Below are 20,960 nucleotides of genomic sequence, written 5' to 3' on the forward strand. Positions count from 1 at the left end.
AATGGATTTAGATCTTAACGGGTTTAAATATGTTTGATAATAAAAAATTGAACATCTTAATAAATTAAGTGAGCCTAAATTGTTAGACAAAACTTATTCCAACAAATAAGTAATAAGAGTTCATTTTTCACTTAGGGTCTGTTTGGTTGGAAGTAAAATGTTTTCCTTGGGAAAATATTTTCCGTGGAAGTAATTTTCCATGAAAATCATTTCCCTTTCATCATTTTCAGGTGTTTGGTTAGTTTATTAAAAATATTTTCTTACTTCATTTTTCTGGTGTTTGTTTAACTTTTGAAATATTTTCACTTTTATCTCTATCTTTACTTTCTACACATTATAACTACATACTTCTTCCCATGCAAAATAATAAAATTTATCTCATTGTTTAACTTTAAAAAATCTTGGAGAAATGTATATATGAATAAAAAATATCTCCTTAAGCAAATAAATAAATTGCTGGCCATTTAGTGTCAAATATCAATCACATGCAATGCTTATTGTGACATATATCTTGCACTCTCACTGCTGAAAGTTTCTCTAGAAAAGAATGTCCCTATTATACATAATTAATTACTAGCATAGGATGAGCAGGATGAGGTTTTTTTTTATTTTGAATATACTAGGGGGAGGGTTGGGTGGTACGGGGGAGGGAGTGTAAGGAAGAGATCTTGGGTTCGAGTCTTTCTGTTTACACTAAAAAAAAAAAAAAGAACATACTGCAAGATAATTTCAGTAAGTTTGGAACATACTACAGGCAAGATGCGTGCATTTCGGAAAACAACTTCAAGAAGTTGGGAAGGGAAGTTGTTTTCCATAAGATGAGTGAAAATATTTTACATAGGAAAATGTTTTCAGTAACTTTTGTGCAACCAAACACGGGAAATTAGGAAAATATTTTCCTGGAAAACATTTTCACCCGAAACAAACGGACCCTTAATGTAAAATACGTTCAAATGATAAGATTTCAGTACTTAACAATTCAACAACTTAATATATGCAAATTTCAGATTTCAGATTTTAGACTTCATTTTTATTAAATACACTGATTTAAGAATATCGAAAGATAATGGGTAGATGATTTAATCACATCCAAATATAATTAGTTGTTGAAAATTGTCCAAAATATTTTGTGATTTTCATTATAGGTATTAGTGGGTTAAAAGTACAATTCACACCCAATGGTCTTCAGTAGAGGTTGTAAAAGTTAAAACCATGACGATAACCAAATATGATAATATTGGAACTAATTTTAAATTGGTCAAACCAATGGGACATTCGAATAGTAATTGGTCATAAAAAAATAAACGTTAATTGAAATGCAGAATTTCAAACTTGAAGAATAAGTTATAAATTAATGCAAAGGTATGGAAAGCATGCCTGAATTTTTTGCTAGTGATAATGCTAAAGTACCTATTTTAGTTTCACAGCAAATTATTTATAAAACGACAAATTTATACCTTCCAAAATGAACTTAATCTTTGAATAGTGAAGGGAATAGTTGTTATTTGAAAAAAAATTGCTATGGAAGTAAAATTTGTGATGTGCAATACCATTTGTCCTTCTTAAATGGTAGAATTTTTTTAATTTAAAAATAGAGGAGGGATAATATTCAAAAAGCAGTAAGAATGAAGGAAGAATTAGAATCCAAGACCGTGAAATTTTAACTTTAGACTAAGGCCTTCTTGACTTACTAAATTCTTCTACCGTCTGTCTATAGAGCAACCGTTAAAATATATTGCAGATGTCATATTTTTTAAAATGTAAAATTAATTAGAGAAAGTAAGTAAATACAAGGGAGGGTAGATAGGATTAAATAAGAAAAGTATATAAATGCAAATAAGAATAATAATTATTAGTCTATATATATACATATAATAGGTTAAGTGAATATTAGATGTTTTGACGAATAGGATATCCGTTAGAAAACTAAACCAAATATGAAGTATAATTTTTTTTTATTGATAATAATAATATTTATATAATCTAATCTATTCTATTATACACGGAGGAGAACTGTAAAGAGACTTGGCAAGGGCTACAGGTATACATACCGGACTGACCAAAGAAGTGCTCTGACCAAAGACCGAATATGTCATGGAATCAAAATCCTGTCTCAAAAAGTCAGGCAAGAGCCACGTGGAGTGTTTTTGTTGGGCAGTCAGAAAAGCAAAGAATCCAAAACCCGCAATCAACTGCCACTTCCTACACGTGGCAAGTTCCAGAATTAAAAAGAACTAAAAAAACCACCAACAAACAACTCCTTCCTCAAAAAGGACCAGAAGTCATTACTACGTCGTCGTTTTATCGCCCTCCTTCGCTCCTTATATTTGTAGTACAATCCTTCATAACAATAGAACCAGACCTCCCAACCATCATCAGAAAAGAAAACACACACCAAAGCCTTCATCAGATTCGCTAAAAGCGGTACGTATATGAATTGCATATTTCTTATTTAATCTCTCTCTCTCTAGAAAAGGATTTTAATTAGGCTTTTTTTTTTGGGTACTGATTGTTGTGTGTATTAATCTATGATCATGTATCTTTTTTCATGAGATTTATGATTCACATTAGTCTGGTAATTCCTTAACCCACTGCAGAATGTTTGTTTTTAAATTTATTCAACAGCCCACATGTGAAAACAAACCAAAGAGGGAATTTTTTTGCTCAATTTTAAATGTATTGTTCTGAAGAGAGAATGCAGTTGAATAATGTGTGTTCTATCAACGTTTTGTTCCGTAATTTCTGGCTAATTCTCTGTTTGAGGTATCTTTGGTTATTATTTCTTTATTTTTCTTTTTTTTCCTGGGAAGTTCTTTTATCCCTTTTCTTTTTTGATCAATTTTATCAACTAATATATGGGAAGTTGGAAAAAAAATTCAAAACTTTTAGCAGAATTTTAGACTTGACTTGTTTATCAATTTCAGATAAGCTGCCTATAGGTTGTTTTAAGCTATTGATAAGAAGCCCTTTTACGAATTTGAATCACAGTGTGAGTTGCTTTAGTACTTAGACACTGGCCCTTATTTTCTCAAGAACACTAGGTGGAGGCAGGTGTACATCTGAGAAGAGATGAGGTAGTGAGAAGCTTTGATGGAGGATGGTATTGTAAGCTCAACTGGAGTTTGATCCTTCCTATTGGACCTATTGGGGCCTACTTGCAATGTGTAAAAAAGTCTCTTGTTACTTTAATTTTGTTGTGGAACAGACATTAACTGTTTTTTTTTTGGTCTACATGTTACTTCTTAGTTTTACAGAATTTTCCCTGAATAACTTCCTAGTTTATTTTATATCTTTTTTTTTTGTTGGTAGACTGGACAAATTCCTAGTGATGTAGGAGATGTAAAATGAAATTTCCGACATAGAAAAAACTAGTTTGAAACTTTTTTGAAGCCATTTGGTGAACCTTTACTGGAGGCAGAGAGAGAGAGAGAGAGAGAGAGAGAGAGAGATTATTTGATTTCCAATTGGAAAGCACTTTTCAGGATCGAGATGTAAAATTGAGAGTGATGTAGGAAATGTGGAATGAATTTTCCTAGGTGGAGTAAAACTATTTTAAAACTTGTTAAATTGCATGATAAAGCCATTTTGTGAATCTTAGTTGAATTGAGAGAGAGAGAGAGAGAGAGTTATTTGATTTCCAATTGGAAAGCACACTTCAGGAACTTTATCAAGATGTTATATTGTAAAAATGATTTTTTACCCAGAGTCCTTTGTGTTTTCGCATGCTCATGACATTTTCGTATTTTACCTTAGTTGCAGATTGTTCCACATCATTTCAGAGACTCATAGCTGTTTTAACACAATTTTTAGCTCTTGTGATTTAGTTTGCTGACTTGAAGTCCCAATTCAAGCTTCTAGCCATCCTACCTACCGTCCACTCTCACACACTCTGCATATGCTAATAGAAGTTATGGGAGATTTTGTAGTTTATTCCCCTGAAGTTTGAGGGCATTAATGCAAGTCAAATTTGGTGTCCAAATTGTCATCCTGCCTCTTCCCCTGCATACTACTAGTTTAAGTTATATGTAGGCCAAACATGACTGGATAAGTACGGCTTTGTGCTTTTAGATGTAGCTTGCTTCCTTGGTTATTCTCCATGAACTCATTTATTTCTTAAATTTTTATGGAAGTACATTTAGCACATGTAAATATGTATTGAAAGTGGTTAATCATCTCTTGAGATTAGCTAATTGATTGCCTGATAGTGTTATATTTTTCCTTGAGCATGAATTGGCACATAGTGTGTGGCTATATCTTTTATCTACTTGAGATCCCTGCTGACTTCTGGTGGAACAAGAATTCTGTTTGAGTTCTGATTTTGTGTGAAGTACTCAATTGTGATGATACATATATCTTAGTGCTTTTGGAAGATTCAGGCTACAGAATGCATGTGCTATTATTTCTCTGTTGCAAGGTAGCTTATTGCACACTCAGACATTGTTGCTGTTTGTTGAAGAATTTCCTGAAGTCTCTGTCATGCAATGCAAAGATCTATAACCAATGATTTACAACTTATTGTCTTATAATGCCAGAGATGGAGAAAAGAACAGCAAAAGCGGAAGATTTATGCATGATTATGTTTGTAACCTTGTCTTGGTATTTAATATGCTGGTTTGTTTTACCTCAGGTTGAAGGAATATGATTTTCCTTATTTTATGGTTTTCCTGTAATTCTGATTGGAAGCGATGTATGTGATAGTGATCCTAAGTTTCTTTACTGGAATATTATGTGGCTTCTTGTTGCTTCAATTTTCCTGTTATCTCTTTTATGGAGCACCTTTTCATTTTTTGTTACCTGCATCTTTCCTTTTGCAATTATGAAATGCTTCTTACATCTTGTTACTGCACATTCTCAGGATTGGGGCTATGGGTTCTGCAAATGGCCTTGTGAATGTCCAAAGTAATCAACCTCTTTTTTCATTTGGGGTCATAACAGATGTCCAGTATGCTGACATTCCCGATGGGCGTTCATTCCTTGGGGTTCCACGCTATTACCGACACAGCCTTCTTGTATTGCAAAGGGCTGTAAAGAAATGGAACCACCGAAGGCCTAACTTCATAATGAATTTTGGGGACATTATTGATGGATTTTGTCCCAAAGAGCAATCTCTCGATGCTGTGAAGAAACTGGTAATGGAATTTGATAATTTCAATGGTCCCGTTTATCACATGATTGGCAATCACTGCCTCTACAATCTTCCTCGAGAGAAATTGCTTCCCCTTTTGAGAATCCATAGCCACAATGATCATGCCTACTATGATTTTTCTCCAATTCCTGAATATAGATTTGTAATCCTTGATGGCTATGATATCAGTGCCATTGGCTGGCCCAAGGATCATCCTAAAACTTTGAAAGCCTTAAAATTTCTAAATGAGAAGAATCCCAATTCAGACAAGAACAGTCCAAATGGGCTGGTTGATCTGGAGAGAAGGTTCCTTATGTTCAATGGAGCTGTCGGGAAAGAACAGTTAGAATGGTTGGAAAATGTGCTATCAGATGCAACAAGGCTGAATCAGAAAGTAGTGGTGTGCTGCCATCTGCCTCTGGATCCTAATGCATCATCTCGTGAAGCTCTATTATGGAACTATGATGAAGTGATGGAAGTACTACACCGGTACAGTTGTGTCAAGGTCTGTCTAGCAGGACATGATCACAAAGGTGGGCATTCAGTTGACTCTCATGGTATTCATCATCGGGTTTTTGAAGCGGCATTGGAGTGCCCTCCAGGTACAGATGCGTTCGGGTGTGTAGATGTTTTTGATGATAGGTTATCACTTTCTGGCACTGATAGAATGAAGAGTACAGAAATGATTTTCTGTCGTTGATTTTGAAAGAATGGCAGGTTATAGAAGTTATGACCAATTCTGAGTTGAAGTTACTGATACGGAATGTAGTTAGTATTCACGGAAAACCCGTTTTTATCTCAGGAAAGTGTAAGATGGTTACGCTGATCTCTATTAATCTGGATTTCCTTCCAAGAAGTCCACCATTGATACTATACTATGATGATCCTTTTTCTTGTTCGTGGAGCCTTTGATTGAACCAAAAATCAATAAATCTCAAACATTGTTGTTAGTTCAATTCAATTGTTCATCAACCCATGATGTAAGAAGAATAAAGGATCAATAAATCTCTTTGGTTTATTTGCAACAGATATATATTGGTACACTCATGAATTAGCTTAAGGCCTACAACATAAACTACTTGCTGCTTTTCATCAATTATTTGTCATAGCTAGTTTGGGAGTTGAGGATAGAAAAGAAAAGAATGGATAAGATAAAAAGAGGAGATTTTAATGTTGGCTGGGAGTTTATGAAAGAAAGAAAATGATTTTGAACATCTAGGTCAATAAAATTTCATTCAATAGGTTTTCAAGAATAAAATGAACAATTTTAAAATTTTTTGTAGGCTTTCTACAACTTTCATTCATTTTCTGCCCGATTTTGGACGGAAAATTTTTTAACTGTAGCGAGCCTCTTCCCCCCAAATCAGTCAGTTTCTTTTCTTTTTTATTTCACCAAAATTTCTAAACATTGAAAACACCTAACTTTCTCTTCCCTTCTTTTCTTTTCTACTCGAATCTCATCTCCCAAACTAGATAGAGTCTATTTGCGTCTTTCATAGTTTGTCTATTTGCAACAATCATACATTGGGATATTCACGAATTAGCTTTAGCTATGTCGGTCTGCTTAGAATAGTTATGAGTACAGTTACTTACTGTAGCTTACCGCCCGATACACCAATGTGCCATGCGGTTAGGAGTGGGCAAAAATATTCGTGCACTCAAAAAATCCAGAATATCTGATCCAATTTGTTTTGAAGAATAGGGTATTCGATTCAAATTATTTAACTAGGTCAAAAGAGGATCGGATACCCACTTACATGCGAGGCGGATGAGAGTTACAGGATTAAAAATTCGCGAATACCCGACCTACCCTATATATATATTTTTTATTTTTATACACATATTATAAAATAATATTTTTTGAATTAACTAAATAATTTCATCAAACAAATTGCACTGCAAATACATGAAACTGTAGTTTACATTGCACTACAAATATAAGAAACTATAGTTTGTTTATAAGATTTATTGATAGATGTCATGGTCTTATGTTTTTAAGGAAAGAGTTTAATTGATGTAGAATATATATTAAAAAAAGGGAACTACTTATTTTAAATTTTCATTGATTTTGAATTATTTAAAATTTTTCCTTTTTAGTGTATTCTCTTTGTATATTTGTTTCTTAGCAAGAAACTTTTTTTTCTAGAAAAAAAATCTATATTGGGTTTTAGATGAATATGTAAAATATAAAAGTAAATTAATATCAATCATTTAAAAAATTAAATAATGAGTGGAGCAGGGTACTCATTGATCTAATCTTTTTTTGACAAGTATCTGACAACTAAGTAACCACTCATATGCAAGATGAATAAGGATCAAAAAATAATTGGTTAGTCTGAGTCAACTAAACAGTGTACAAGACGGATATCCGACCCATGCTAAACCCTACATGTGGTGGCTAGGGGATTTGCTGTCAACTATCATCACAAAGTCGGCAATTCTTTGTTTTTGGATGCTTTAAATCGTTAAAAAGACAGAGCCTGACCTCTACACGTCTTCCAGTTGACTTACCTCTTCCCATTTCGTTGGAGACAAGTTAGAGTTGTCATACAGAAAAAAAAAAAAAAAAAGGTAACTGTAGGATGATGAGATATGGTAGACTTGTATAATTTTGGAGCACTGGCATCACGAAGATGGATAAGCACTTTGGAAGGTTGATATTTTGTGATCAGGTTATTCATCTACTTCTGTCCTGTCAGAGGATTGTGACTAGAGGTGGCAAATAACCCACTTAACTAAATTTACTCATACCTGTCCATGAATAGATGGGTATGGGTATCTTAAATTTTTGTATATGGGTATAAATGGATTACCCAATAATACCCATTTAAAATTCTCTTCCCCTAAATCTCTTCTTTTCCCCCACCCATTTTTTTTTTTCAAATTTTTCATTTTGTCATGATGTTAATTACTTTTGTTTCATTATTATTATTATTTGTTGGTTTTAGTTTATTATTTTGTTTTCTCTTTGTTTGTTAACTTGCTCATTTTTCGGCATTACCAATTTATGATAAATTTAAGCCTCTTTTCTTATCTTTCTAAAATGAAATTTTAAATTTATATATGAAAAAAATGTTAGGGGTTAAAAATTTTTGGATTAAATTTTTATATTAACTTTTATAGTACTTAGTTCAAATTTTTATATTCTTATCATTCAATTATTAAATAATATGTAATTTTGTGAAATAGAGTATAAATGAAAAAGATTTGGTAATTAGGCTTATTGAACATTATAAGTAAATATTTAAAACTAATGATGGGTACAAAGAGCGGTATAAATTGATAACTTAGTTTGCAAAAATGAATTTAAATGAATTTACAAAAAATTAAAATAAATGGGTTATAAATGGGTAATTGGGTTACCCAATTCATTTTTTGACTTACCCATCTAATTAAATGGGTATAAATGGGTTGACTCACTTATACCCATTACCCATTTTACCCAACCCAAACCCGCCCAAGTCACCCATTTTGACACCTCTAATTGTGACTAGATACTCTGCTTCCTTTGGATTAAGGGATTGGACGATGGAATTGAAATCCATTGCTCTAATTGTATGGACTGTTTAAGATGCATTTAAATTGATAATTCATCAATTATTAAAATACATTTGAAACACTATAATAGTTGGTGATTTACAGATTCAAATGTCTTCTAAATAATTGTAACAATTAGAGATATTTGATAGAATTTCAAAATTTTCATCAAATTTCTCGGCCCAAATGTAACCTATAATTATTCAACAATAATGAATAGCTTTAAGCAAAGAACCATAAATTCTGATGGCTGTATCTTCATTTTCATTTGAGTTAGATGGCTACTCCAGGATTTTGGATACTGCTGCCGCCTTCCAATAGATTTCCTCATCCAACCCAACCCAGTAAAGCCCTCTACCCCTCGCCTGTGGCTTCCAATATTAAACATTATTCTTTCACATTTCACTTTCTTCTGAAAATAAATTTCTTCTATATTCCCTTTTCAATGGGAATGCAGCTTTTTCCTTTTCTTGTTTTTTTCCTCCTATTCCTTAGTGGTGGTTGGTAATGATGGACGTTCTTAGTTGACTTTTAATGTCCACGCGCATAAAAGAACATAGTATTCGTTGTGGAAAATAAAGAGGCAATCTAGCCGTCTGTTTCAAGTCATTAGCCTCAAATTTGTCACGTTAGGCCGACTATTTTCTTTGAATAAATTCATACAGAAATTATTGGAGAGGAATTTATTTGAAATAATTATTGTAATATTTTTTGTGATGTGATATATGTGAGATAAAAAATTATATTGAAATTTATGTTAAAAATTATTTTTTCTCAAAGCATTACAATCCAAACACATTTTGTCCTATTCTCTTTTTCTTTACTTTTACTCAGTCCCTGTCATTTTTTGAATTGAATCAGAAGGACATTATGGCTGCAGTGGGTGAGAGGGGAAGATTATGGAGGCTTTTAAGGGGTTCGTGTTTCAAATGTTCTGTTCTGAAATTACCTTTTGTTCTGTTTGTCCCGTGTTTATATGGTTGCTATGTATATTAATGCATTGATAACTCAAGCATAACTCAAATCCTCTCTTGATCGCCAGTAGAACTAGTGTTCAAGTTAAACACATAGACCTGGTTCCTTCTTGAAATGCAGGCAAATTTATGCATCAAATGGTCAACATATAGGCGGACACAAGGGAAAAGGGAGGGGCGTAGTTGCCCGGCAACCAAAATTTGAGAAATTTTAAAATCCTTCTTATAATTTTAGTTGTCAATTAACGTTGTAGTACTTTGGCCTCCACCTATATATAATTATCAATATTTTTTTTGTTATTTTGTTTAATTTCTTTTGATGAAATGCCCTTTACCAAACTAACAATTAGTTTTCTTATAAAAGTATACCGTTAGTATCTACATTACCATACTATTAATACTATTTTTGAATAACAATTACAAAAACATTAATTTTTCTTTTAACCAAATTTCTTATAACAAACCAACTGTTAGTTTATTTGATTACTATAACTTCAAAATAGCAACTAAGCAAACACTTCACATGTTACATATGAAATCAAAGATAAAGAAAAGAAAAGAAAATTATGTTCTAGCTATCATACAAATTGAAAAAGTTTCAACCACAATTTTGAACGCATCACATTGATTGTAAATAAAATGGTATAAAGTCTAATTTTCACATTTTTTTTATACTTTGCATTTATTTTTTAAAATGTTCTTATTTCTAATTATAGGCTAGTGAACTTTCATTTTATATTTAGTATACTTTTTTTGCTATAAAATTCTTTTGCTTTTATATCATTGGTGATTCGCCCCCTCCCTCTCCTCCACCCACAAGACCAAAATCCTGGGTCCATCACATTGCAGAGAAAGAAATTCTGCGCATATGGAGAGAAGAAGGGGGAGATAACATGTATGGCATGATAAAAGGGTGTAAAACAAGAGAACCAAATAAAACACCAAAATTATTCACCAAATCCTCCCCATTAGCCAAATCTTGACTGTTTCAGTACCTGACGAACTTCGTTGATCCCCATATAGCAATTACACTGTATTGACACATATGACATATGCCTGTCAAGCATTTCCTTTTGCCGATCCTTGTCCCACTCACTTTGAAATTTGATGTTCCCCACTCACCCAAGATCCTTTAACTATTGCATAGGCATCACGCAGTTAAAAAAGTAGTTAATTCTGCTAGACGCCAAAGGTTTCAAAACATGAACATCAAACTACAATAATTAGCCCATGATCTGAAAACCACAAAAGTTTTTTAACTCACTTTTGTCGGGATGCTTTGCCTTTTCTCTTCTCAATGAAAAAGAATCCAAAGAGGGACAAGACAGAGAAAGAAGAGAAACAGATGGCAGCAATATCTAGCGACGCATGGCGCCCGGAAATTGCCTCAACCTGAAACAAGTTTGTAGTCTTGTGTGCATCTGTGGTTTGGCCAAAAGCGACCTCTTCCTCTGCAGAGTTGAATGCGTAGGCTCTGAGGAAATATGTAGCGGTGGGTGTATCCCTCTCTATTGTCCAAGTGATGGTGCTGTTAGAGGCACTGTATGGCTTGGCAACAATCTTGAATTGGCAAGTCTTGTCCTTAGCCAAATCATCCACAGTTTTCCTCCATGCACGATCTACCTGGCTGATAGGTGCATAGCACAGCTTTACCTTAATAGTCTTGTAAGTTGAGTCTGTCCCAGGTGGAAAGGTGTTGTTGTATGACCAAGTCACCGTGATTTTGTCTTCCCCAGCTTTTAGAACTGCCAATTTTTTAACAAACAATCAACAACCTTCAGCCTTTCACGGAAAAGGGAGGAAAAAAATGGATCTTGAAGCGAAAGAATGAAACTAAGGAAAAGAAAGGAAGCCATATTGCTCTTTACCTTGTCCTTGTGTAGGAGAAGCTCTGACAATAAGAGTTCTCTGAAGGGAAGAGAAGGTGACACCATTGGAAGAGGCTGCTAAGCAAGAAAGCAAAAGCAAAGCAAGTAGGAAACCACCAGCTGCCATTTAGACTTTAGAGTTGGCTCTTTTAAAGTTCCAAAACTAAGGGATTGAGCAATATATGGTGAATGGTGGTGAAAAGATTTGATGGAAGGCTACCACTAATTGTGATACAGAAATAGATGTAAAGATGGACCAAAAGACTTTGCTTGTGGGTTGGTTTTTATGCAAGGGGAGAAGTCACGAGTGGGGGTACCAAAACACTTTCACATAAGACAGCTAGACAAGCGGTGTAACTGGTTTTCTACTCTTTTTCGGAACAAAGAAGAGTCAACGCCCGCCGGTGGCTGCTGCTTTTGAAGATTTACAAGGGACTGGGGATGTTGTCATTCACTAGAAATTTGGATTCTAGGATTGTTGGATTTTTTTTAACATATGAAAGTATACAAGCTATATATGATATACATGGTACCAGAATTAATTGCAAAAATCTACGTGAAAATGTTCTTATGCTAGAACGGTTTTATAGCCTTGCAACGTATTGTACTTTCTCACAAAAGTTGCTTTCTAATTTAAATTTAGTAAGAAAAAGGTGGGATGTATGATTTGCATGCTTGAGGAATATGATGGCAAAATACTATAGGATTCTGGTAGCATCACAGATTGAAATTTATAAGCATGCAAAAATTCTCTCAACACTTAATTTATAGACATGGAAAAACTAATGATTAAAAGTTATCTTTAACTTTCAAAGTTATGATAGGTATAATATGTACGCGATAAAAATTTCAAGTCTGCAAAACGACAAGAAAAAGAAATACACGACAAATATGTAATATATAAAATTAGAAAAATATGCGGGTACAATCTCTGGAAGTTTATATTCCTATTTTTCAAGGCTATATTCTTTTACCGTTATATTCAAATGAAACCATGCTTTCATGTGTAGTTTAGTAACAATTTTTTTTTTTGTAGATGTATATAAGAGGTATGATAAACTCCATTTCATCAGAAAATTGCATCTAAGAAACTTGTATCATTTTATACGATTTTGCAATCAAAGCATAGTCTTTAAAATCAGGAAGTATCTCAAAGCAAATGCAAAAATGGTGATAGAGAATTTTATTGGTTGACCCTACGAATAAAATATAGCTCAATTAATGTTTATTGAAATTTATTACGAACAAAAGATAGGTGTGGATTTAAGTATACTGCAATTTCATGCATTCCAAGAGATAGATTCAATTGAAGGTACCTTGAAGTTTGATATCAATTTGTTTCTTTATGGGTTGGTCAGTCATTGCTGCCTCCTAATGGACTAGAAAGAACAAAGATGAGAAAAAGCTGTCCGAAACGCCTCTTGAATTATATATGAAGCTATAGGAAGAAAGACAGGTTGACCAGCCTTACTAGCTATTAATTGCTATCCACAAATTTTGGTTCCTTCATTGGAATATCAGCAGTACGAAGAAACAATAGAGTGAAATTGTAGCGTTGGAAAAAGATATTCTATGTATCAATAAATATCAGTCTAGATATTTTAGATGTATAAGCATTGGAATAATAAATTAACCTTTAGTGATGATATTTGGCTGTTGTACATTTAATTACCCATCCCAAGCATAATAAATAAATGAAGGGACATATCGAACCCTTTGACTTGGATAGTTTTTACCATGTGGCAATGTACAGTCTGTACAGGTAAGTAGTAACTTGGCAGATTTTGCAATTTCATCTTCCTTCCTTCCTTCCTACCCAAAGGCTTTTGTGGGTGGATGGTCAATATTGGCTTCTGTAATTGCAATATGATTCTTTTGAATTTAAATCTAATCACTATGCACCTATTTGATCCGATAATGAGTTAGTCTTTTTTTTTTTATTTCTTGAAGGTGCAAATCCAATTATGCCCGTTATCTACCACGTAGGTTAGTAATAATTGTAAATAAATGATGATTGAAAAGAAAAAAAAAATCTTCCTTCTCCGGGCTCTTGGATCTAGAATAGAAATCTTTGAATCATATATTTAGCTATTATCTCTGACTTATGGGACTTAAAGGTATATAAAAAAAAAATTTAGTATCAGCATTGGAAGGAAATAATTGATTTTATTGATTTTGACTACTTAATGATCAATGGGAAAGTCATATTGTCTGCGTTTGACATGTTCTCTAAACATAGAGAAGAAAAGGTTTTTTGAGATGGTCCCTTTCCTGATATGAGACAACATTCAGAATCTGGGATAATACGTACTTTGATTCCAACTTCAAAACAAAAAAAGGGCTTCTTCAGCTACTATATAAATTTTTCTTTTGGGCTTAATTAATTAAACTTGAATATCTCTCTCATGAAAAAAAATAGAAAAACAATTTAATATCTTTTTTCTTTTCTTTTTGATCTAAGAGGAGACTCTAAATCTTACAAAGGAGAAGAGGGGGATTGAGTGTTGATTCGGAATGCTTGGATTACCTAATTATTATCTCTACCAGCTAAACTGATTCTTGAGAGAGAGAATCAATCAATAAATAAATATATATATATATAGCCGTCTATTCTTATTTATTTACTTGTTTTGCTTATTCTGTATTTATTCATAGATAATATATATATATTTATTTATATATATATATATATATATAAAAGACAGGCCCAATCATATCTGTCGAATTAGGTCGATGATGGGCCGAGGATGGGGAACTGCAGTTGGATAAAGTACTGAGCGGACTCTGTCCTCAGAGCGAAGCTTTTAATGACTGTACCATATTTATCAATATTTGTACCCTGTAAAAGCTGTTTTAAATTAGCCCCTTCTATAATTGCAAAGATTTTTGTACAACAAAAAAGAAAAAGAAAAAGAATGAAACTGCAAAGATTTTGAGAGTGCCAGCCTTTCGAGTTTGAGATAGAAATTGCATGCCAATGAGGAGATGATGATCTGAAATTTGCAAGGAAAATATAGCCAATAAGTGAAACAAAATACTTAGACTTTTGAGATGATATAGCAAGAAATAAAAAGCCCAATTCCAAAGTCTTAATTTTTTGACATTTTGGCATCCCTAACATACATTACGTGAGTGGCTTATATGATCCAATCCAAAACAAATACTTAAAATCTGTAAAGAAATTTTACAAACAATTTCCTTGATTGCCATTTTAATTTGGGGGCTGATAGTGTAATATTTTGGCCAATTGCAGTATTGCACGAAGAATATATTTCACTAAAACATAGTGAGTTGTGTAATTAGAACGCTTAACATTGTCAGTCAATCAGTCAGAAGATAAACACCTTTGATGCAGAATATGATGAATTAATGTTCATTATAACATCAATATTAAAGACTTAGTATATCTATATTTCACTAGATATAAGAGTTTGAAGGTGTAAATTGTAGCATGCAACACTTTTTTGGGGCAACAACGGGAAACTTGTATTATACTTTAAAGATAACATCAGGCACTTCTGTTCTCGATAGGACCTATGTATACTACTATTTAAAGATACAACTGGTGAGATTAATTCAAAGTTTAAACCTTCCAACTGGGATTGATCCAATCGTATTATGGCCATTGAAGTTAGAGAATGGTCCCTTGATGCATACAAAAGTTACAAACTTGGAAATTTGGAAAGAACCATTTTCTGATCATTTCTGCTGGGAAGATTTGGCCTTTCTTTTCTCGATGAAGAAGAATCCAAACAAGGACACCACAGAGAACGCAGAGAAGCAGATGGAGGATATATCCAGGGAAGTATGGCGGCCGGAAATCGCATGAACCTCAAACAAGTTGGTAGTCTTATGAGCATCTGTGGTTTGGCCAAATCCTACCTCTTCTTCTGCAGAATTGTACGCATATGCCCTCACAAAATATGTAGCAGTGGGAGTATCCCTCTCTACAGTCCAAGTGAACGTGTTGTTAGAGGGATTGTATGGCTTTGTCACAATATTGAATTGGCAAGTCTTGTCCTTAGACAAATCGTCCACTGTCTTTCTCCATGCTCTATCCACTTGGCTGATAGGAGCATAGCAGAGCTTGACCTTAATAGTCTTGTAAGTTGAGTCTGTCCCCCGTGCAAAAGTATTGTTGTATGACCATGTCACTGTGATCTTGTCTTCTCCAGCTTTTAGAACTGTTTTCAATTTGGAATTTCAGAAAGTGAAGCAATCTAATGGAATTACAAGCATTGATTTAATTGATGACCTCAAAGTGCAAACTGATCCAATCAAGAAATCAGACTGTTGATTTTTTTTTGTTACTGTGGGACATATATTTTGCCCCATGACAAAGGCTCAGACACAACACTGAAACATAACGTACAATGAATCATTCAAGTAGTTCAAACGGACTTAATTAGAGATACGAATCTTAAATTTAAGTTCGATTGAAGCAATTTATGATGTGCCAATTGTGATAACTTTGAGGTGTTACATTGTTGGTGTTAAGAACTACGTGTAAAGAATATAAAGGAAAATGAAATGTGATACCTTGTCCAGCTGCAGGTGAGGCGGTGACTACAAGAGTTCTCATAAGGGACGAAATGGTCGCTCCATAACTAGTGGCTACCAAACAAGAAAGCAAAATTGAGGACACGAGCAAAGCAGCACGAGCCATTGAGTCTTTGTATCTTCTTTCGACGCCAAATGTTTAGGAAGCAAAAGATGATAGATAGAAGTGATGAAGACGATGCAACAGATGAAGAGATATGGATGAAGCTAGAGATAGTGGATGGAGGGTGCTTAGATTTTGAATATATATATAGATCTTTAGGGGTCTCCCAAGGAGAAGGGACATGTTTGAGTGTAAGTTGGAAATTGTCAAACAGCCTTAAGCTGGCTTTTACGTACAGGATATAGAGAAAGATGGAAATAAAATTCTATGCATCAGTTTAAGACTTTGTGCAGAGATAATGGTTTTTTAATGTGGTGAAATGGCTCTATAGCATGTTCAAAGGCTAGAGTTGCGTGAATTGGATGGTATGAATGAAAAAGACAATTTAGGAAGAATGTGTTTGGGATTCAGTTAATTGGTTGACTTTTATGCGGCTGATTCATATCCCTTAATGTTTAGAAGATGTTTAGAGTGGAAAGGATGAATAAGAAAAGAAACATTTCGCAATGACAATAAATCTCTCCTTTCAAGAGAAATGTACAAGACCTTTTGAAAATTGATAATCTTGAAGATTCAAACTCTATAAATTGTTCATTTGATTTTAGTTTTTTTGAAATAATAGAGTCATAAGCTGTTTACTTTTTAAAGAAGTCCAAATATCAAAAGTTTGCTAAATTAAAATAAAGTATCTACAAGTCAGAAACATCATCGGCAAAATGCAAAGAAATAAACTTGTATCAAGCAATGGGTCCATCAATTCTATTAACACTGCAAAGAAATAAAATTGCAGTTGTTTTTAGAGCTTGGCATTTCTTTAGTTGTGTTTGCTCCAATTTAGAAAATTTTGTATAGGTTAAAGGTATTAGAATTTTGCTGTATGTTTTCTTTTGGCTGTAAATGCTTCGGGATATTCCAAACTTGTGTACTCGTTCTTGCTCATCAATAAAATTCTGGCACTTAATATATATGTAGGATAAAATATAAAAAAACCCCCTATAGTTAAGCTAACATACAGAAAAGTTCCTTATAGTTTCAAATCATATATTTCGACTCCTCATGATTTGAACTAATTTGAAATAGTAACGAAAATTGCCAAAAGTAATTGAGGCGGACGAAATGACACAATTACCTTAATATATATAAGCAATAAAAAACCTTCTAACAACCATCCTATTAAGTAAGTTTATGAAAAAACCTCTTGTGGTTAAGTTAACCTACGGAAAAACCCTATAGTTACATGTTACAGCCACCACCATTCTCCATCTTCTACCACCACCTTCTCCTCCATCACAATCCCTATCCCTCTCCTTTTTTCTTCTCTCTCTTCCCCCTCTCTCTTCCTCCTCCGTTCCCTCCCTTGCACCCTTTCCCTCCCATTGAAGCCCCCTTTCCACATCTCCTCACCTCTTTCCCTTGACCAATGTATCACAGGAGGAAGGGAAGGAGATACAGAGAAGGGGCAATCTGGTTTGCAACCTCTTACTTGCACCCCTTCTCTCTCCCTCGCGACTAACTATGGTCACTGAAAGGTGAGAAGGTATAGGGAAGTGGCCATGAGGGGAGGAGAGGGAGCGGGATGCTAGAGAGAGAAGGAAAGGAAAGGTAAAAGGAGGGGAGGAAGAAAGAGGGGAAAAGAGTGGTGATGGAGGGGAGGATGGCAGTGGAAGGTGGAAAGTGGGGGTGGCAAGAGGCAAGGGTGGTGGTAGAGAGAGATAAGAGTGGTATTTTATTTTTATTTATTTATTTTGTGTATAGAAATATGGTGAGTTTATTTAGGAGCTTTATTTTATTTATTTAGTGCATAGGAATAATGTAAGTTGTATTTGAATGTTTTTATTTATTTATTTTGTGTATAGAAATAAGGTGAGTTTTATTTGGAAATTTTTATTTATTTATTTTATATATAGAAATAAGATGAGTTGTATTTGGGAGTTTTGGGTTTTTTTTGAAAATTTTATGAGTTCTAAGGGGTTTAATAGGTATATTAGCTAAAAATTTGATTAAAAAAATTATTTTCATGTCAAGCAATTTCAAACTCGTTAATTTAAATGATTTTTGTCAAATTTTCACATTAGTTCAAGCCATGAGGTACTAGATTGTATGATTTGAAATCATAAAAGATTTTTTTTGTAGGTTTGTTTAACCATGGGAGCTTTTCTATATTACAATTCTAAGGGTATAATAGATAGATCAACTGAAAATTTGTTTGTTTTCAATACAAATACTCACAAAAAAAAGCGCATGTATTTCAAACATATTAATTCAAATGATTTCCTTCGCTTTTTTAAATTCGTTCAAATCACAAGGTACTGGAGTGTATGTTTTGAAATTATAGAGAATTTTTTTGTATGTTTGTTTAATCTCAAAGGGCTTTTCTATATTTTATCCATATATATATATATAAGCAGTGCATACAAATGACAAATCTGTATTGGGGCATACAAAAGCACAGAAGAAGAAAACACTATTTAAATGGTAAGACATTTCCTTTAACTTTTTTTTTTGGGGTCATATTGAGTCCGAATTTAAATTACCGAGTTGCCAAGTCCCAAGGATGTACAGCTGCAATACTAATCGTTTTAAAGAATTCTACAAGGCCTTGAACTTGATTAAGCATAATTGCATAAGCATTTTGTTTTTGTCCCCTAATGCATTGGAAAGAGCAAATTACAAGAAAATCGAGAGGATTTAGCGTATACCAATCACCAAAGCAGCACAAATGCAACTTGGCTGCATCACTGCAACTTGGGAAATGGGATGTTTGACATCGTAAACGGATCAAATTTACTCCAACTTTTAATTGTCAGACTGGATTCAAAGTTTTGTACTCGAACTCAATTTCGACCTTGAATTCTACATGAGTTTAAAGTTTAAGGTTGAGCTCAATTCAATTCAAATTCCACTTGAAAGTTGGATTTTTTTTTCATACAATTTATATATAATATTAAACAAATGTTAGTGGTAATTTATTGAAAAAATACCTCGTTCTTATTGAGCCTTAATGAGTCACATGTTTACAACTTCAAACTCGATTTGATAAGTTAATCGAATTCTAATTTTGGTTCAACTTCGAGTTCGAAGTAACTAAAATCAAACTCATAACGAAATCTTGATAAATCGAATTATACGTTAAGGGCATAATTCATTTACACCCTGCACGCTCATGTGTGTTTCATACAATTTTGTGATTTTAAAGTGGAAGCGGGGCTGAGAATCAAACATGTGTGCTGAATCATCGTGACATAGTTGTTGTCAACTAGGTTAACCTATAAATCGAAAGTCAACCGTTGTCTTCCACGACAAAACCAATGAAGGAAGGAAACTTCAAATGCTTACCTCATGAGCATATCAACAAGATTGAAATGACATAGGGTCACTGCCAATTTATGAGTCATCTGAATTGGTTTATTCAAAAAAAAAAAAGAGTGTACCTTTCAAACACAAATTGATGAACAGAATATTGAGAAAAACATATACCATATATAATATATATAGTTGTTGCTTAGCTTCCACGATATGTCGAAACCTTGCCGGCACAGAATATATTGCTTAGTTGATATCCCTAATAACGGGAAGAAAACTCAAGAAAAACTAGTCTTAGGATTTCGAATTGGGCTTTAAAACCAAAATATTTGGCACAATCATTTCTTAGTTGATGAGGTTATTACTATGTATTTTCTTGCAATTGAGTGAAGGGACAGATTCATGTAAGTAATCAAGAAAATTTGTAATTGACTGTACGGAAATTTCGTGCATGCTGCAGGTTGACTTCAGCAAGCAAGCCACCTGCTCTTGTAGCCATCATCACAGGTCCACATGACACATCAAAATTAGATAAAAACTCAAAGTCAACGGAATGATTTAGTAAATGATGTTCATTATTTCGCTCAAAAACAAGTTCTTATCACTTAGATCATGGCTTTATGGTTGTTGGAACCTTTATCATAAAAATCTTCTCACATTTTTTTTTCTGTTTTGTAAATCAACTATATTCTAAGATACCATCAGATGAAAATTTTCGTAAAAAAGAGCTGAACATTAATGTTCAAGATGGCTTGGAAGTTATACGTACCCTCAACTCCTCTCAACAGGATGATGAAGCAAAAAGATGAATGATAATGGAAGCATGCTATGGCTGCTGTTTTATTATTATGCAATTTCTGCTTTAATTACTTATAAAAGAAAGAAGTCAGGATTCAAATAGAAAGGGCAAGGACATTGTTAAACAACACACAACATCAACAATTGAAAAACTCATGGCACCTAATTAGCAGCCCAGCGTAGTTATCTGGTTACTATACACGAAGAAGTTCGTATATGCTACATAGAATATTACTGAAGTATGGAGGCTGCCAAAAAAAAAAAAAAGCATCTCTATAGCCCTTCTGTTTCAACAACTTCCCCCGTTCATACTCTAAGTTTTTTTTTTAAATTTTTTTTGGAGGGTGGTTGGCCAAAAAACTTGATACACAAACTGTTCAAAATAAAAGTTTTAAGAGTGCCACTGGAGGATACATTTTCTATAACTCCGAAAATGTGCATCCAATGGCACTCTTAACACTGAATATTAGAAGCCAAGTGATTGCTGGCAGACTAAATTGGGATAAATGATAGAAAACAAATTGATTTTGATGGTATTTACTATGAAAATTAAGAGACCAAACATATAACAATCCATGCATACACCATTAATCAAAATAGTTTCTACACATATATGACTTTTATTTGAGTGAAAAAAGTTTGGATGGGTTCGACTCCGATCATTATCACAGGTGAGGACAAGCCTCCGAAAC

At 33.6% G+C, this 20,960-nt stretch overlaps 3 protein-coding genes across 3 annotated transcripts; 1 reads left to right on the top strand and 2 right to left on the bottom strand.

Moving 5' to 3' along the window:
- Positions 1-1,969: 1,969 nt before the first annotated feature.
- Positions 1,970-6,081, top strand: LOC113741883 (manganese-dependent ADP-ribose/CDP-alcohol diphosphatase). Its single transcript, XM_027269537.2, has 2 exons — positions 1,970-2,424; positions 4,856-6,081. The coding sequence occupies exon 2, from the start codon at positions 4,866-4,868 to the stop codon at positions 5,823-5,825; it is 960 nt and encodes a 319-aa protein (XP_027125338.1). The 5' UTR covers positions 1,970-2,424; positions 4,856-4,865; the 3' UTR covers positions 5,826-6,081.
- Positions 6,082-10,829: 4,748 nt separating this feature from the next.
- Positions 10,830-11,754, bottom strand: LOC113741914 (high-affinity nitrate transporter 3.1). Its single transcript, XM_027269572.2, has 2 exons — positions 11,505-11,754; positions 10,830-11,381 (listed from the first exon to the last, which is right to left on the bottom strand). Exons 1-2 carry the CDS (start codon positions 11,629-11,631, stop codon positions 10,897-10,899), a joined length of 612 nt encoding a protein of 203 aa, XP_027125373.1. The 5' UTR covers positions 11,632-11,754; the 3' UTR covers positions 10,830-10,896.
- A 3,140-nt stretch (positions 11,755-14,894) lies between these two features.
- On the bottom strand, positions 14,895-16,292 carry LOC113741288 (high-affinity nitrate transporter 3.1-like). The gene is made up of 2 exons (XM_027268783.2): positions 16,044-16,292; positions 14,895-15,688 (listed from the first exon to the last, which is right to left on the bottom strand). Exons 1-2 carry the CDS (start codon positions 16,168-16,170, stop codon positions 15,204-15,206), a joined length of 612 nt encoding a protein of 203 aa, XP_027124584.1. The 5' UTR covers positions 16,171-16,292; the 3' UTR covers positions 14,895-15,203.
- Positions 16,293-20,960: the final 4,668 nt, after the last annotated feature.

This window comes from Coffea arabica, chromosome 4e (assembly GCF_036785885.1).
Source record: "Coffea arabica cultivar ET-39 chromosome 4e, Coffea Arabica ET-39 HiFi, whole genome shotgun sequence".
NCBI lineage: Eukaryota > Viridiplantae > Streptophyta > Magnoliopsida > Gentianales > Rubiaceae > Coffea > Coffea arabica.

Excerpts from the sequence above, each read along its gene's own strand:
- LOC113741883 (XM_027269537.2), top strand. The coding sequence starts at position 4,866 with ATGGGTTCTGCAAATGGCCTTGTGAATGTCCAAAGTAATCAACCTCTT.
- LOC113741914 (XM_027269572.2), bottom strand. The coding sequence starts at position 11,631 with ATGGCAGCTGGTGGTTTCCTACTTGCTTTGCTTTTGCTTTCTTGCTTA. Across the intron at positions 11,382-11,504 it reads TTCTCCTACACAAGGACAAG|TTCTAAAAGCTGGGGAAGAC; the intron begins GTAAAGAGCAAT and ends AAAAATTGGCAG.
- LOC113741288 (XM_027268783.2), bottom strand. The coding sequence starts at position 16,170 with ATGGCTCGTGCTGCTTTGCTCGTGTCCTCAATTTTGCTTTCTTGTTTG. Across the intron at positions 15,689-16,043 it reads CTCACCTGCAGCTGGACAAG|TTCTAAAAGCTGGAGAAGAC; the intron begins GTATCACATTTC and ends AATTGAAAACAG.